The 12629-nt window shown below is 47.6% G+C and overlaps 2 protein-coding genes across 7 annotated transcripts; both read left to right on the forward strand.

The window, feature by feature from the left end:
- Window positions 1–895: 895 nt before the first annotated feature.
- LOC107323276 (C-factor-like) lies at window positions 896–7665 on the forward strand. Its single transcript, XM_015882175.2, has 6 exons — window positions 896–1135; window positions 5177–5228; window positions 5521–5708; window positions 6103–6258; window positions 6737–6847; window positions 7040–7665. The coding sequence occupies exons 1-6, from the start codon at window positions 995–997 to the stop codon at window positions 7151–7153; spliced, it is 762 nt and encodes a 253-aa protein (XP_015737661.1). The 5' UTR covers window positions 896–994; the 3' UTR covers window positions 7154–7665.
- Window positions 7666–7907: 242 nt separating this feature from the next.
- On the forward strand, window positions 7908–12629 carry AURKAIP1 (aurora kinase A interacting protein 1). 6 transcript variants are annotated; one of them, XR_004309458.1, is made up of 5 exons: window positions 7908–8160; window positions 8895–8981; window positions 9100–9551; window positions 10203–10362; window positions 10598–12629. XR_004309458.1 is itself a non-coding variant. In XM_015882168.1 (4 exons), exons 1-4 carry the CDS (start codon window positions 7923–7925, stop codon window positions 10308–10310), a joined length of 885 nt encoding a protein of 294 aa, XP_015737654.1. In that variant the 5' UTR covers window positions 7908–7922; the 3' UTR covers window positions 10311–10371. The 6 variants fall into 6 exon arrangements, 5 of the variants coding, with proteins under 5 accessions (XP_015737654.1, XP_015737657.2, XP_015737656.1 ...); XM_015882168.1 differs by lacking the exon at window positions 10598–12629 and having other exon boundaries at window positions 10203–10371; XM_015882171.2 differs by lacking the exons at window positions 7908–8160; window positions 10598–12629 and adding an exon at window positions 8244–8448 and having other exon boundaries at window positions 10203–10371.

Below are 12629 nucleotides of genomic sequence, written 5' to 3' on the forward strand. Positions count from 1 at the left end.
TGCATCTCAGGTTGAGCTAAATGGCACAACAGAACTGTGCCCTATTAGACTGTGGGTGTCAGTGCTGAAGTCTTCTAGGTCTTCTATAGCTGATTCCTCCAGGAGGATCCAGCTGCTAGCAAGCAGTGCAGTGATTTCTTATCACCCAAGCCCTTAGGTACAAAAGGTGTTGATAGAGATACAAAAGATGATAATTGCAAGCAAAGCTTCTTGCTTGGGGCTTTTATCTTTGTGTAGAAGGCCGTGACTGATATGTGAATATCTTGCCCATTTCTTGAGCTCCTCTACATCTCTTGCAACAATAGAATCTTTTTCTCATTGGAGGAAATGAGGCTGACTCATGGGGTTTTTGAGTTCTCACAGGGAAGCTGGAGGGCTTACCCAATCTTTGTTGTTGAGTTTTCCAAGTTGAAAGGGAGACGATGTTCCTGGCACCTATCAAAATGAACTTAATGACCTCTTAAAAGCGTGACTTAAAAAGCCTTTTGATGGAGAAAGTAGAGCAGTTTATTACTAACAGATGTAGCTGAAAGCCTTTGTATACAGCCCGGGTATATGTGGATAAACGTGTGCAGATCAGCAATAGGTTATTTGGGAACGCGTTGCCAGAGCATAAAGGGTTTTATTATATAGCACAGAAGGACTGTGGATGTTTCCTATAATGCAGGATCAATGGTCAGGTCGTGCTGGTCCGGGCTGTAAAGGCACCCATGGCAGCGAGCTGGAGGTTGAGCTGCTACCGGTTAGAAGTGCTTCTGTTCTGCTGGGGCAGAGATCTCACCATTATCCATCTTGGTGCAGCAGATGGGCAAATAATGATCCCGGGGCGGGGAGCGAAGGGGATCCCGCGATCTGCAGTTCCTCGGGGCCGCCCGCTGGGTTGTGCTGGGCCGGGCGGGGCTGGGGGGGCGGATCCGGGGCTCGGTGCCGGCTGTGAGCGGTGCAGGTTAAGAACCGCGTGGGGCAGCGGTGGGAGCAGAGCGAGCCGAGCAGCATGGCCCAGCCGCGCTGCCGCTCCGTGCTCATCACCGGCTGCAGCCGCGGCATCGGGCTGGGCTTGGTGAGGGGGCTCGCTGCTGCAGATCCATCCCCAGAGGTGGTCTTCGCTACGTGCCGATACCCCGATAAAGCGCAGGTAAGAGGGACGGGCTGAGTCCCGGGGTGGGGGCACCCGGTGGGGAGGGATGCGGGATGGAGCCGGGGATGCGGGGGGCTCCGGGACGGCGGCGCTGCTGCCGGAGGGAGGTGGCAGAGCGGCTCGTCGGGCGGAGCTGGAGATGGGAGCTGCCCCAGGAGCCTTCCTGGGGTATCCCTTACAGGTATCCCTTACGGGATTACCCCTTACAGCTCTCCCGTCCCTTCTGTGCTGCTCGTTCGTGCTCTTTCCCGTTCCCTGCTGGACTTGCAGTAAGGATGAAGCCAATTTAGATGCTGTCTTTAGGCTGGGCAGGGATCGGTGCCTTCTGCCCATTGCTGCTGTGTGTCACTGGGGAATTCATTTACCTGCCTTTTCTTCTGCAATATAGCAGCAGTATGTTTGCAGCCGTCTTCTATCCGCAGGCTGTCATATGTAGGACACCAAACAACCCATCTTGTGGGGTTAAGCTGATAGCAGGTTATCAGCCTGCTCACCTCTGAGCAGCTTCAGCCCCTTCTTGGCATCATCCAGCTACTAAAGCTGGGATAAGGACTCCTGTTGTTCCAGGGTGATGGCACAGGGCAGGGACAGTGCTGCTCTATAGGTGCTTAGGAAGGTGAAGGAAGTCATCTTCCTTCTGTTCCTCTATGTCAGAGCCAGCAATGCAGCACAAACATGCACTGAAGGTATGTTTCTGAATGGACCTACTGTGATTGCAGCATGGGTGTGAGTTACCTTCCTATTATGGGAGCTCCCAACCTTTACTTGTGGTCATGCTGTTAGCTGTGACCTCCTTCAGGTCCCAGACAGATTTCCTATTGCTGACTGCACACTTGAAGGTCCAAATTGCAGGGACCTTGATAGAAACCTTCCTATGCTTTGATCCTATTGCTTTGAAGCTGCTTTTGCTGGCCCTCCTGTCCGGCAGCGTTTTCCCACTGTCACGGCCTTGAATCAGCCATATGAAAAAGCAACACTGGTTCCTTCAGTAGGAAGAGCTTCCTAGGAAGCATTACACAGACCTTGAGCAAAAAAGCTCTGGTAGACAAAGGAATGAACAGCCTTCCCATAGCGTGGTGCCTGGGAAAGGCTGGGCAACTGCTTGCTTAAGGCAAGAGAAACCTGGAAAGTTTCTGGCAGCTTTTGCCTGCTGGAGGCAGGAAGCTGGAACAGGGCTGTGTTCTTGTAACCCCGAATGGGGATCTATCAGGCCACACGGTTGCATCCTTACTTTGGGTTGGTTTGTTTTGGTTTTGGGGTTTTCTCGAAGCTGGAGTTGTCCTTGGGGGCTCAGGGTGGGTTTTTGTTCTTTGTCAGGACCTTTAAGCCATGTGCTGTGCTTTGGCAGCACATCAGTGGAGAGCTGTGCAGCCGGCTGAAAGCATATTTCTAACAGATGGGTTTGGAAACTCCACAAGGAAGGGAAATCTTTACTGAAGGTATTGTGGTCTCCCTACTGCTATCTGTCTCATCTGCGATGCTGATGCTGGCACGAAGCCTCTGACCGCTGCTGGGGCAAGCAGTGATGTGTCTGAGCCATACAGTGGGTACAGCTGCAGCCAGCTGGGTAACATTGCTGGACTGGGTATGGTTAAAAAAGGCAGGTAGTTTTTATCTTCCTTCTCCCAGACAAAGCTTCACTCTGCTGCCAGATCTTGAAATCCTGGGATGGAAAAAGCAGAAACGAAAAAACACAGCCTTTTAAACAAGAATTGGCCGGATTTTAGAGGAAAAATGATTAAACACTCTTAATTACTGGCCAATCCAGCACTCATCTCAAGGACGATACCCAGCAGCGCATCCCTACTAGGGGAGTGAGCCAGAGGGGCTCTGAGCAGAGCGAGTGCTGTTCACAGCTGTGTGCCAAGAGCATCTTCCAGGCAGCACCCCAGGGACCTGACTTTGGACAAGGGGCTGGACAGGAGCCTGCCCTCACTCTGCTTACTGCAAGGAGCAGCATCTCCTGTAGCCCGCTAACCCTGGGATAAGGCTGAACAGCTGCAAGCTTTTGCATGCGAGGCTGCTGGCAGCTGTAATAACTCCAGCTCTTGCGCTGCATACCTCCTAGGTGGCCTCCGCAGAACATTTGCCTAACAAATGGGCTAAGATCACACGATAACATGCTGCAGGCCTGCAGGCACATGGAGATAACCGCTGCCCCTCCCTGAAAAGTCCCGTGCTGGGCTCCTCCAGCCCAGCTTTTGCTTCTGATCTGCCTTTCCTTGGGTTGCTCCGGTGCTGAGCAGAGGCAGCTACAAATCTCTTCTAAAATAACCCTCATGTCCCATCTTTGCGCTCCAGATGGACAAAACCAGCTGAGCCATCTCTGGAGCAGCCCTCCAGTAACAAATCTGCTATATCAGGAAGGTGGTGTTCTCAAAGTCTTTCTAATTTTGGCTTACGCCAGTGGTTTGTACATCCTGCTGTGGCTGTGGGGGCAGTCGGCAGCCACTTGGTGTGAATTCTTCCATAATCTGACAGCAAATTGGCTGCGTGCTGTGATACTGGATAGCCCAGCTCAGGGATACATGGGCAAATCTGAAGTGCTTTGGCTTTGTCTGGAGCACCAGCAGGGCAGTGGGAAGGGGCACTGAATCCCCTTTGCCAGCTGCAAACAGCCAGGCTCCTTGCATGACTTGTAAGCAGGGTGAATAATGCTTCCATAAAGAAGGCAAAGTAAATCCTGCTAAATGACAGAGGCAACATAACACCCTGATTGGAGCCTAACAATCCGTGCACTGATGGATCTGTATCTGGAGCCTCAGCGCCAGAGGATCCTGTTGAAATTGGAGCAGGCTGACTCTTTGTTAATCGGAATTAAAATCAGCAAGCAGGAAACAACAGATGTTAATCACAGTTTTAAGGGTTTTTTTTTTCCCTCTTTTCTTGGAATCTCTGAGAGCTGATTCTCATGGGTAACTGTTCGGGTACCAAACACCTCCTAGAGCTGCTATACTGAACACATGGGGCTGGTGTTGAGTGCTTTGCTTGTTTGCTTCATTAGCTTGTTTGTTTTAAATCAGCTTTTGCAGCACCATAACTAAATACAAGCGGCTGTCCAGGCTGCCATAGACTTGTCATGGCCCTCCCATCTATGCACAGCAGGGAGAGGGATGGGTTTTCATGTGCTTTTTGGGTTTCCTAGCTGGGTTTTCCACTCCTGTTCTCATCAGAGCTCTGTACTTCTTGCAGACCAAAGCTATCCAAGCAAACATTACACCCGGAAGCTGCTTTTGTGAATCTTAAACCACTGGAGTGGGAGTCACCGTTAAATTAACACAGTAATTAACTAAATGGAAAAACTATTGAATTTTAACTCTGGTTTACATGCAGCAATTGCAGTGTTGATGCTCCAGGGGAGGCGTAATGCTACAGCCTTTGGAGTTCTGAATTGAAGGTATTGCTGGCTCGCTTTAGGACCCTCTCACTGGCACAGAACACCTCTGGCCTTTTAGCAAAGGGGAGGTTTATCTGCTGCCTCACAGCTGTAGTTTATTCTGCTCTGACAGCAAAGCAATCCGACCATAAAGAAATGAAAACATTGTGGAAGCCAGAGCACTTCTAGAGCTGATCGTAATTGGTGCTGTCAAACTGAAGTACAGCAGACAGTCCAGAGCTGCATAATTATGGCAGACCTTGACATGGCAGAACTATTCCTGTCCAGGGAAAGGAACATCTGCTGGTTTTGTGCTTCTGGCTTCTTCTCCTTCCAAGCCCGACAGCAGCTGTAGGTTGGCTGCAGTGGGGAGAGCAAGTTTACTAAACAAACCTGAAGAGAATCGTGTAGAGAATCAATGGAGATAAAAGATGTGATGAGAGGACACGGAGCCCCCAAGCATCTCCAAGTGGCAAAGGAGTCTTTTCTTAGAGCTTCTGTTGCTCTTAGAGCTTCTGTTGCTCTGAAACAAGGTAGTGCTGCTGCCCTTAGTGCAGTTATAGTAGTACACATCAGTTCTGGAGGTGCAGGTCTCGAACTGCTTCGTAATTGCCACAGACAGACAGACAAAGTAGATAACAGAAATCATTTCTTCTTCCTAGGAGCTCCAGCAGCTGAGCAAGCAATACAGCAATATCAAGCTCCTCCAGCTGGGTGAGTAAAAGGCTTAAATAGAAGCAAGTTCAGGTGAGTGCATCTGAAATCTCTGCACGGTCAGTAGCTGTGTATGACCTCCAGCAGCTGGAAAGATCCATAACTTCATCTTGAGATAACAGCAGGGAATATAATCTGTGTAAATCTGAGTGTGGTGTTTCCAGCCTTGTTTGCTGCCTAACTGTCCCCATTCACTGTTGTGTTTTAACTTTGGTTTAGCACCTGCTGTATAGCGATAGCATTCTGAACCACTTTGCTGCTCACCGTGGCTGTTCTTGGCTCCTCTGTGCAGATGTGGTCTGTGAAAACAGCATCAAGAAAGTAGTCAAAGAAGTGGAAGAAATAGTGGGAGACAAAGGTCTGAACTGCCTCATTAACAACGCTGGCATCAACGTGCTCGCCTCCTTGGAGGATGTCACAGCAGAGACAATGCTCACCATCTATGAAACCAACACAGTTGCCCAACTGATGGTCACTAAGGTAAGAACTGGGAGAAACATGATTGATGGCATTGCAGAGGCCCTGACACTGGTGAGCTGGGCACGTAACCCAAGTGTTTTATCACCTTAGAGCTGTGCTGTTAGGAGAGCAGCAATGGCTTTCTATCCGGTATCTTTCTCTTTATTTAAAGCTAGTTAGTATGAGGTCACTTCGGTGGACAGGTTGGGCTGGGAGGTGAGCAAACTGCTGCTTATAGTTGGCTGTTATGGATATGTTTCCTATGGCCTGCTTGCCTTTATGGTCATCACCATTCAAGTGCTGATGGAACTGAGTTGTATTGCAGTTATACACAGAGCAGAATTCAAGAGTATGTCATGCCTTAAATGGACCAAGAGCAAAGTGACCAAACTAAAACCAACTCTTGTTTTCACAGGCTTTTCTACCCCTTCTGAGGAAGGCAGCTCAGCTGAGCACAGGAATGGGCTGCCACAGAGCTGCTATTATTAATATGTCCTCTCTTGCTGCCTCCATGCAACTCGTCCAGGCGAATGAGATGTTCCTCAAGGTCTACCCCTACAGGATAGCAAAGGTTGGGCTGGTTCCTGGGCTGTGCTCATTGTGTGGGAGCAGGTCTGTGAGTTAAAGGCCACTCTGAGCTTAAGATGATCACAGTGCTGGTTCTGTCACATCCAGACACTGAGCTGGAATGAACTGTCAGGATTAGACTTGCGGTTTCATCTACACCACCTACTCATAAGCTGTTAATGTGCTTGTTTTCCTGATCAGAAGTAAAAAAAAAACCAAAACTGAATGTTTATCTCCCTTAGTGACTTAGTTTCATCTTTGGGCAATAAATTTAAGAGGTGGAGCTTTCACAATGCTTCCCTTAGAGATACCCCTGAGAATGAAGGCCCCACAAAGCCTGGATGAGTTACCATCACACTGCTATCACCAATTGACTTGTCAGGAGGCATCTTGGAAGGGAGACGCCAATTAGTTTGGCTTAAGGTCCTGCTGAAAGGTTGTGAAAAGCAGCATATACTAATAGATGGTTTCCCCTCTTCCAGACTGCACTGAACATGATCACCAGATGTCTCGCTGCAGACTTGAAATCAGATGGAATTCTCTGTATTTCTCTGCATCCAGGCTGGGTTCAGACAGACATGGGAGGAAACATGGTTAGTGACATCCCTACACGAATAGCAAAGCATAAATCCCTTGTTCCCACCCTTGACTAACAACTTGTTGCACTGTATGGGCACACTGTGCAACAGGAGAATGGTCCCATTTGATACTAGTAACTCCTTACATGCAGCTGATTGTGTTCTCTTTTATGCTCGGTAATAACTCAACCTCAATCTGCTCTCCAGGCTCCTTTGCAGGTGCAAGAAGCCATCCCTGGTATTCTCTCTGTTCTGGACCGTCTTGGTGAAAAAGAAAATGGTTCCTTCCTGGACTGGCAAGGGGAAACTCTACCATGGTAGACATACATCATATAACACAGAAACAGCATGTCAGTCACTATTCAACCTGCATCAACTACTGTCTTCATCTCCAGGGTTTTCTTAGGTTCTCATAGAAATAGCCAGTCTGATATCCATCCCCTCCCCAGGTATATGCAGAAAGGTTTACTCTTCCTTCATATTGCTACTGTTCTGTTTCTAACACTTCCTGACAACACTACTGTGCTCAACTAACATCAGTTCAAGACCACAGGTTAAATCTGGGGCTGGTTCCTCTTTGCTTCCAAAGCCAAACCAGCAGCCTGCCCTGCCAGCACGGGCTCTTGGAGCCTGGTTGTGCTGGATAAGGTCCTTCATTTTCCTCCAGACCTGAATAACTCCATGGATTTGGTACATCTGAGTGTCCTCAGGTTCACAGCACCAGGCAATCGCTTTGTTCCCAGTGGGCGATCAGCATCCTGATCTCGGGGTGGGAATGTGGTTTTGTACATAGACTTCTGCAAGCATCTTCAATAAAGTCTTGTTTAATCAAATGGTCTGTTTAATGAGCTACTTCAGTTCATTGCTGTGGGTATAAGCCTCTGTTTTCTGACCAGATAGCTGTGTGTTTAGGCAGAACCTGGAGCAGATGGTTTGATGTGAATGGAGCATACCTGAAGCTGAGACAGAGCCTTGTTCTGGTCTGAAACACCTAAAGCAGCCGGTGAGAAGATCTCGGTGTTCTGGCTGAGGGAAGGATTAAAAGCAAGGCGTTCTTTGAAGTGCTGGGCTGGTTTCTCTATGCCAGCTGATGACGCCTTTCATGCTGTGCCAAGATGGTGGTTCTCGTACCCAGAAATACAAAGAGGTGAAGAAGAAGAAGAGAAGCAGGTGTGGCTGTTCCTGGACAGCAGCCACCTGCAGATACACGTCAGGGCACAGAGGGAGAGATGCCCTGCAGCCTTTCTTTGCTGACCGGGCTGTGCATCCCTGCTGCAGCTGTTGGAGCACGTTGTGTCTGACCTCTGCTTGGGGCAGCTCAGCTAAAGGTCTGTGCTTCCATTCCCTGCTGACTCTGCCCCTCTGAGTGCACAAACAGGTCATTGAGGTGGAGGAATGGGGGTGAGAGCAGGACAGAAAGGGGAGGATGGGGGTGCAGCATCCTTCATTCAGATGCATTAGAACATCTCCCACCGCCCCCACGCGGTTGTTCCGGCGGCTGCCGCTAGGGGGCGCTGTGCTGGAGGACACCGCTAGGGGGCGCTGTGCTGGAGGACACCGCCAGGGGGCGCTGTGCTGGCGGGCAGCGGAAGTTGGAGAGGAAGCGGGTTGGGATGGTGAGTGATGGCGGCCGGGGGCCTGAGGGAAGGCCGAGGCCTGGAGCTCGGAGCCCGGTTCGGTTGTAGGGAGAGTTGTATCTCGGTATCGGCCATTTTCTCTGTCTGAGGTCGTGGAGATGCTGTGGTGTCGGTATGGGCTCCCGGTGAGGTCGAGCAGTAGCTCGGTTCCTCACAGCTTAAGCCCCGATCCGCTGCTCGCTGTGGTAATGACGCTGTGGTGCTGAGCTGGGCCGGGATTGGGTTGGAGCTGCCTGTGTTTTAAATGTGAAGTAATAAAAGCTTCATTCTATCTCTAAAACTCGGCTACCTCAGCGTTTATGGGCCTGTCATTATCCAGCACAGTGGAATTAGTGAAACAACAGGGTCTGGGTTACATATAGTGCTTTTTCAAGTGTAAAAATAGCACGTTTTGCCTCATTACCTCGATATTTTTATTTTAACAGTCGTTCCTGGGTCTGTTGGACTGAATGAGGTGGAGATGTTGCTATCACAGCTGACTGCCCGGCTGCTGAAGGCTTCACGAGTTGCAGGTGAGCTCGTTTGTCTTTAGGGTTAATTGGGCAGTTTCCTTTGTTGTTATGACTGAGTTTTCTAGTGCTGCTGTTGTGAAAATTCTGCCTCTTAAATGCAATTCTTTGCTTCTCAAAGGCCACTTTCTGCCGAGGTCGGTGTCTTCCTTTCTCTGCTGTCATTCCACATCTGTGAACTATTGCACGCAGCCACCCAATAAGAATGGAGCCCAGCCTCAGCAGTGGCACACGCTGGAGCCTGAACTGGAAGAGATGTTGGTCCCCAGGAAGCTTTCCATCAGCCCCTTAGAAAGCTGGCTGACAGTCAGATACTCCCTTCCTAAAGCAGAGGTCAGTAATGCTCAGGAAGAAGAAGTGGGCTCTGGGCTTCTGCAGAGATATGACTGTCCTCCATGTGATGTGGGAGCTGATGTGGAGGAAGGGGAAGGGACACCAAGCAACACGGTGCAGTGTAAGAACGTGTTGAAGATCCGCAGACGGAAAATGAATCGCCACAAGTACAAAAAGCTGTTGAAGAGGAGGAAGTTTGTGAGGAGGAGGATAAAGGAAGGGCGCAAGAAGAAACGGCAGGTAAGCTCAGCTTGAAGGTACAGGTGCTCACCCTTTCCTTTATTCAGGTGCTGGATCTTAGGTGGAATTAACATAGGGGAAAGCAGAGAAATTCAGCCTAAATGAATTCAGGATTTACTGGCCCAGTAGTATTGGCTGATTTGCTGATTTGAGTTTTACCTCTACATTCTCAGAACCTAATTCAGAGTCTTTCTGTGCTTGTTACCAGCTGCATGTGATAATCTCCGGGTGTGAATAACTTAAAAAGATGTGTGACTAATAGGGAAGAACTCATGTTTGTGCAGAAGATTAATTCACATGCCTATTTTACATCAGGGAGATTGGTTTAATCTTAATTTCCTACCCACCTTGCTCATACCCTGTTGACTTTAATATTGTTTCTATATAGAACCCTTTTCTTCCTTTATTAGAAAGGATGTTGGCTTTCATTCAAGTTGTGGATATTCTCATACAGTGTTGCCTTTTGAAGTGTATTTTGAAGGCAGTGCTTGTGTGTCTTCAATACGTTTCCTATGGCTTGCTGTATTTTGATACTTGGTTTTACATGTTGTACATAGAACCTCCAAGTGGGGCACTTGAGCATCTGAATACCTGAGTGTTGCTTCTGAGGTGTTGCCATTCTCTCTCTCTGTCTTTTTTCCTCTGTTTTAGGCAAAATTTGAGAAAGATTTGGAGCGCATCTGGAAAAGAGCTGGTTTGAAAGGTCCTCCTGCAGGATGGCAAACACCCAAGATATTCCTGAAGAGTTCCAAGCGATAAAAATACTTGTAATGAGTTTACACGTGTCATTGTAATTAAAAGAAATATTTAAGTATGCTGATTTCTCTTCACCTTTTTCCGTGTGTGATAAGATTTGGAAGTTGCTTTCAGTCTGGATGAGCTCCAATGGGGTGGATTGGCTTCTGTGATAAGGGTAAAGTGAGCTCCTATGGGCTCATATGGTGTACAGAAAAGCTAACCTGAAAATGTGTTGGATTTTACTGACTGAATTTAAAACACAAGAAACAAATGTTGTATGGAACTCACAATGTACGGTTTCATTTCAGCTCTAGGACAGGTGACTGCAAGCATCCTATGGGCAGTGTTTCTGAGGCTTCCTGCTGTTGATGTCGCTAGGTGGCAGTCAGTTCAAACCTTCTGAAACTCATGGCAGTGAATGTAGAAGCTGGCAGCTGGTTGGATCTTCATGTAGGTATTGTAAGGAAGGGGGGCACTCGTGTCACACGTGGTTAAATATTGATTATTCTTAGTGGAGAACTTGCTGAGAACTATTGGAATCCTATAGAAACAGGTAGGTAGCACATTGATCCAAGCCATATGCTAACAGTAGGCAGTTTATATCAGAGAACTAAAAAGACATTCCTTCTTTGTGCTTTAAATATGCTGTAGTTGCTTTTTATCGAGACCAGTAGGACTGGATGAGCACAGCTGGAATAAGATGGCCTTTCTCATTCAATGCTGCTGCCTTCTCATTTATTTTAATGCTGGGATAGTAATTAGAGAATTACTGAAATAGTAATTGCAAGTGAACTTTTGTGCTATGATAGTGATTATATTAGGGCACTTCTGTGGTTAATTGCAAGTCTCCACTAAGTAAAGTAGCTGTCTGAGTAGTTGTCCTGTCTTCCAAATGACAGCCTATGAAGTGCAGCCATTACTTTTACATCTATTAGACATAATTAAGCAATGGAACTGTGTGTGATTTACAAAGTTGTCCGACTTCCACCTGTGGATGTTATTACCAGTATTAATCACACAGATGCTGCGTTCCTTTTTGCTGTAGTGTATCAAAGCACGTCTCGGGTTGTGTGCCATATTTATGTGGTAGGTGCTGCCAAGACCCCCATCTTCATGGCCTTAATCAGGTAACGTGCAGCAGGGTTACATCAAATTGCTTGAACTCTTTTGACCATAGGATGCAATTTCCTTCAGGCAGAGGGAAGCTGTAACGTTTTTCTATAGGGGGAGCACTAGTGCATAGTATACAACTCACAGGGTTTTGTTATGAGCTGTTCTGGCTCAAAGTCTGTATGTGCCAATGTACATGCACAGTTACCAGATGTGTTCATACATGTGTGTGTGGCTGCAGTAGAAAAATAGGCTGAAACAAGAAAGGTTTGGCTTCGAGGCTCCTCCATCTCCTTGTTATTCTGCTGTTCTGAGAGGTTGAAAGTAAGCAGGAGATTGCTCGAGGAATTCCTGCTCTGTTGCTGAGGTTGGAGATATCCAGTGGGGATGGAGATTGCATATTTGGGACTGCATGACAGCTCTTTGTCTGGAAAGATGCTTCAGAATTGGAATGTGAAACCAATTATGCTCACACCCCCTCAATCTTGGATTGCGTAGACTCGAGTACAGACGGCAAACTCGGTTAGCAGAGGAGAAAACCCAGTTTGGTCGTTTTGTCACAGCAATCAGTTTGTGCTGACATGAGTTGGCTCTAAAACAGCTGATTTCAGAAGGGCTGAAAGTTCTGAAATCGGTTTTTCTCCAAGCCAAAGCATCACATTGAAAATGTAAGCAGTGGATTTTTACCCTTTTGGAAAGGTCAGGATCCAGTAACATGATGATTGCAGGCTTCCAATGAACGTGTGACAGAAATACCATCTCCTTGTAGTACAAGAAAATAATGACTGCTGGCAAACTTGATATATTAGTTGTCTCCATGATCTCAGCAGTGATGTTTCTCACTAGGGTAAGAATTAGATGCATTTTAAGACATATACTCATTGCTCAGTTGTAGCTGTATGAATTCCTGAAGTTTTTTAGTTGTTTCTGGGTGTAGGAGTTTGAATATGACATGACTCTGGGAAGCTCAGGTTCCTTTTGCATCTGTATTGCAGGTGTTGGTTTTCTTTCTTCCATTAGTAGTCTCAGGAGTGGCCCTATGAGCAGGAGGAGCTGTTAGCCCAATGTTTTTGGGTATGTGGCGTACAAAACACCTTTCAGAGAGTGACTAGACTTTGTTCCTGCTGTTACCTTACAGACTAAGATTACTTGCTAATTCCTGAGCAGAAACAAGGAACCTTTACTCTGGTGAGCTAACACTAGCATTAAAGGGGCACTGTTACAACGTTA

This window comes from Coturnix japonica, chromosome 21, assembly GCF_001577835.2.
Source record: "Coturnix japonica isolate 7356 chromosome 21, Coturnix japonica 2.1, whole genome shotgun sequence".
Classification (NCBI taxonomy): Eukaryota; Metazoa; Chordata; class Aves; order Galliformes; family Phasianidae; genus Coturnix; species Coturnix japonica.